The sequence below is a fragment of the Aplysia californica genome, unplaced genomic scaffold (assembly GCF_000002075.1).
Source record: "Aplysia californica isolate F4 #8 unplaced genomic scaffold, AplCal3.0 scaffold01075, whole genome shotgun sequence".
Taxonomy (NCBI): Eukaryota; Metazoa; Mollusca; class Gastropoda; order Aplysiida; family Aplysiidae; genus Aplysia; species Aplysia californica.
The window spans coordinates 44,051-48,751 of NW_004798345.1; the positions used below are offsets into that span (position 1 = coordinate 44,051).

Below are 4,701 nucleotides of genomic sequence, written 5' to 3' on the forward strand. Positions count from 1 at the left end.
TTAAAATGTTTTGATTTTTTAAATATATTAGGCATTTGTGACCACCACGTTTGGACGGATGTCTGCATGAAGACAGAATACCACCACCACCGACAACAACAGCAATAATACTAACAAAAACAACAGCACCACCACCACCTCAACAATAACAACAACACAGACAATCTCTACCCATCTCCCTCCTCCCCCTCCCCCACACACATATACCTGTAAAGATGTGATGACAAATAATGGCATGACAATCAGGAACACAAGGAGATCTGTCACCGCCATCACCACTTACCCCCCTCCCCCTCATCCCTCCCCCCTCACACACCATAACACACACACACACACACACACACACACACACACACACACACACACACACACACACACACACACATACCTGTAAAGACGTTGATGATTGAGAAAGGCATGACAATCAGCGACACCAGGAGATCAGTCACCGCCAAAGACAACAGGAAGTAGTTGGTCACGTTCTGTAGCCGTTTCTCCAGGGAGATAGCCAGGATGACCAGTGTGTTCCCCGCCACTCCGAACACGACCAGTGGCGCCATCATCAAGATACTCCAGGTGTACTCATCTTCCCGCCCTCCATTAGCCATCAGAAGATCTGTAATATTCCCGCCAAAAATTGAAGAGTTATTGGCCGCTGCGTGAGCAACGATGCTGTAATCGTAGTCGGGTGCCAGTCGGGTGCCCTGATCGAAAAGGACGTTCGTGTATTCTGGGTCAACGAGAGGTGTGATGTTGAACTCTGACCCCCCTCGTAAGGTCAAGTTGTGAAGGTGGTCGAGGTCAAAGTTTGGAACGGGCTGGGGTTGGGAGTTGCTGAAAACGTCACTAGTGCCCGCACCCGTAGGTGAGGAGGCACTCCAGGAGGGGAAGGAGAAAGAGTAGGACGCCGCGTCATTTTTCGGATTCGTGAAAACTCCTCCTGATGACGGGTTCAATAAAGTGTTGTTGAAAGAAAGATTGTCTTCTGAATCACCTGCACTTTCCGGGAAAAATTCCGCGTCGAAATGCGGCGTTTTTGACCCCTCATCGGCGTTGATCGGAAGAATGTGATTCACCTGGTACTCCGCGTCATTTTCGTCGTCGTAAACGTCTCTGTAGAATGTGTCAGCGTCATTGTTGGCGTGGATATCGTAGAGATCTTGTGTTCCAGGGCTATAACCCCCAACTACCCCTCCTCCTCCTCCTCCCCCTCCTCCTCCTCCTCCTCCGTCTCCTCCTCCTCTTCCTAGATTCATAATATCGTACTCTGTATAATGAACCGGTATCGTGGAATCAATGTCAGGGTCACTCTTGGCAGAGCCGAGGTCAAGGTCAGAAATGCTGTACGTATTATTAGACAAAGGAAATTGAGAATTTTGCCTCATCGGATTCTTCACCATCCCTGAGAACAATCCACTGGCGTCATCAGACACAGTCCCGTTACTTCCGGGAAGTCCGAAAAAATCGTCGTCGCCGTCACCGATTACTCTTCGCGGAGCGGAAACGGGAAAATCCGAACGAGGTCTTCCTCCGCGAAGCAACCTGTCGTAGAGCGCGCTGCTATTGAACGCACTGGATTCCTTCAACGCGTCCTGGAACTCACCTTTGACCCCAATGTCACGGCTGTAATCTCGGAAGTCAGCGGCCGGGGAAGAGGCGGACGCCGCGTAGTTTGACCCCCTGTTGAGGTCAACATTACCATGACCGGCCCCGCCCCCACCAGCCGCACCATCAGCGCTAGCCTCGGACAACGCCCCCGCCAGCTGATTGTGTTTATTATGTCGATGTCTGTGACCGGCCCCGGTATTCCGGGCAGATTTGTTCATTCCCAGAATGTCTTCTCCCTCCCCCTCCTCTCTTCCCGCGCTAGCCAGGCCGGGAGGTCTCAAAGACCAGGGGTCATTGTCGGACATTGTATTGCCTTGTTCTCCTCCCCGTGGTTTTCTTTATCGCTGCGAATGATTCAAGCTCTTTTCAACACGGCGTGCGTACATCATTTAGAAGGCGGGGGCAAATTCGAATCAAGTGGTGGAAGGTAGCTGTCAAGACCAACCGTTGCAGAGTGGGGTGATACTGATACAACTTCCCAGCAGACAGAGGTAGTTGATAAATAACTTCCCCACATGGGAATCGAACTCACGCCTCTTGCATGTAGCGTCGAAGAACATGACCCTAACAGCACAGACGGTGGCCTGCTAGTTTGAGTTTGAGTTTGAGTACGGCACTATCGACTCAATGTGGTCTGCTAGTGTGGAGGTACAAGATCACGATAACGATAATACACGTATTACAATTTATCACCAGTGTATTTCAGAATAACAGCTAGTGTTTTAGTTTTTAGTTTAGTCTTAGTATGACTTTTACGGCGCTCGCAACTGTATAAGGTCACATGAGTGCGCAGAGTTTTAGTTTAGTGTAAGTGAGATTTTATTACGTCCCTTGCAACACAATTACATCTATCATGTGTTTGTTCCTTGGGTCTCTATAATATAACAGTTGTTGTTTACCACTACACAGTTCTTCACAACTGCTCTAAATATTTCAATTTAAAAAAAATCTGACTATTATGCCAGTGCTGAGCATCAGTTTAGGAGCTTTCTCGGAAACAGGTCTGAGAACGGCTTGTCAAAATACACACTAGAGAGTTGGAAAATCCGTCGTGCTTTGTCTTTGTAGTGGAAGAGAGATACGTCACCGGAGAGATCTAGGAGAGATATATTTCTATGACGACGCCCGGAACAAGGAACCTTTATGTCCTAGAGTGACGCACTGTCACACGTCACCGGAGAGATCTAGGACAGATATATTTCTATGACGACGCCCGGAACGAACGAGGAACCTTTATGTCCTGTGACTCCTGTGACGCACTGTTTCTTTGTGTTTTGTGACGTAAGCGCAGTCTTGAGCAGACTTCCAGAGCGCTGGGCGTGAAGAGAGTCAGGCTTGTGTAACGGGAGGTCGCACGTGAAAAGTTTGGATGATGATGTTGTGAGCAGTGAGGAGGTCTCGAGCTGACTTCTGGGGAAACAGAGACAGGGAGAAAAAACGTGATTATTGCAATTGTTGTAGTTGTGGGTGGTTTAATAACTCCACCTCTCTCCTTGATAATAAATAATACATTGTATTTATATAGCGCATTTCCACAAAGAAGTGCTACCTTCACTAAAAAAAACCCCGTTACAAGTCGACATTATTTACAGAAAATACACCAGGCAGGTTGCAGATCCGGGCTGAGAGGGATACAACGTCCCAGCAGCAAGACTAATAATAATAATAATAATAACAATAACAATAATAATAATAAATGATGATAATAATGATGATGATGATGATAATAATAATAATAATAATAATAATAATAATTACAACAACAACAATAATAATAATAATAATAATAATAATAATAATAATAATAATAATAATAATAATAATAATAATAATAATAATAATAATAATAATATCTAACATTTATATAGCGCATTTCCAACAAAAAAGTAGCTCAATGCGCTTTACATTGGAATACCCATTTTCAAAACCTTTAAAGAAACTCGATACAGATACGATACGATGCGATACGATAATACTTTATTATCCCACAGGGAAATTTTATGTTCCCACACACGAGAATTGAAACTCAAGTGTTTTGCGGTCTACGGTGAAGCATTTAACCCCTGCACCACAGGGACAAAGGTAGGGAGAGAGGAGCAGAACAAAATAGAGAATCAATTAAATACTGCCAATGACATTTAGTTAGTGAGAATGTTTTTTCTTGTTTGTAAGTGTTTTACGGCGCTCGCAACTGCATAAGGTTATAATATGAGCGCGAGGGACACATTGAACATTTTCAGAAGGTAGCAAAATTAAAAATGTTTGCCCGGGTGGCGGCCGAAACCTACTCTTATCGATTTTGGACTCCCAAGGAATCTTTAATTTGAACAACTTGCACACTGGACCTCTGAGATTTTTTCGCCCTTGTCCGAGAAGGCTAGGTATAGATTTTTCTTATCATAAGATAATGGGTGTGGCTGAACGACAGCAGTAAGGAGGAGTCAAGGAGTAGCAGTAGAAAGGCTGTAGAAAGAGTCGGGGGCCCAGAAGAGGGGGCAAAGGAGGTGAGGGGGTAGGGGTAGAAAGAGGAAACGAAAGCAGACGACAGAATATTGCTAGAGAGCAGGAAATAATGTGAAAAGAGACAATTTAGAGAAGAAAATCATCCGTCCCTGTCTGGATTCAAACCCGGGGGGTATTGAATGAGAGACGAACACCTTAACCTCTAGGCTACGAGAGCCCCCTTAGTGAGATTTAACTGCAGATCTATACTTTGTTTTTAGTTTTAGTTTTAGCACAAGTTTTACGGCGCTCGTAACTGCATAGGGTCATATGAGCGCCAGAAGATTAGAGGTGTTACAAGAGAGTAACAAACATAAAAGAGGAAGCAAACCACATCAAAGCACCCGCCAACCACCCACATATTTTGTTTGAGTATGGACACACACATCGACACAATAACAGTCATTTAATCACGAGGAAAAAGTAAGACAGACAAATATAGAAATATGAACAGCAGAGATGAGGTTGAGATGACGGAACTGCAAGTGGTATACACCAACAACCCACTAACAGTGTACGCCCAATGGTCAAAGAAAACATTGTTTGCGAGAGGCATTTTTGAGAAATACATGAGTAGAGCTAAGTGTGCGT

General features: G+C 44.9%; 1 protein-coding gene across 1 annotated transcript; it reads right to left on the minus strand.

Annotated features, from left to right (window-relative positions):
- Positions 1–376: 376 nt before the first annotated feature.
- Positions 377–1,934, minus strand: 5-HT2 (5-HT2 receptor; the record flags this gene model as incomplete). The annotated part of the gene is given in 1 exon segment (NM_001245992.1): positions 377–1,934. A coding segment is annotated over 1 exon segment (1,537 nt), but the record flags the coding sequence as incomplete, so codon positions are not given.
- Between the last annotated feature and the right edge of the window lie 2,767 nt (positions 1,935–4,701).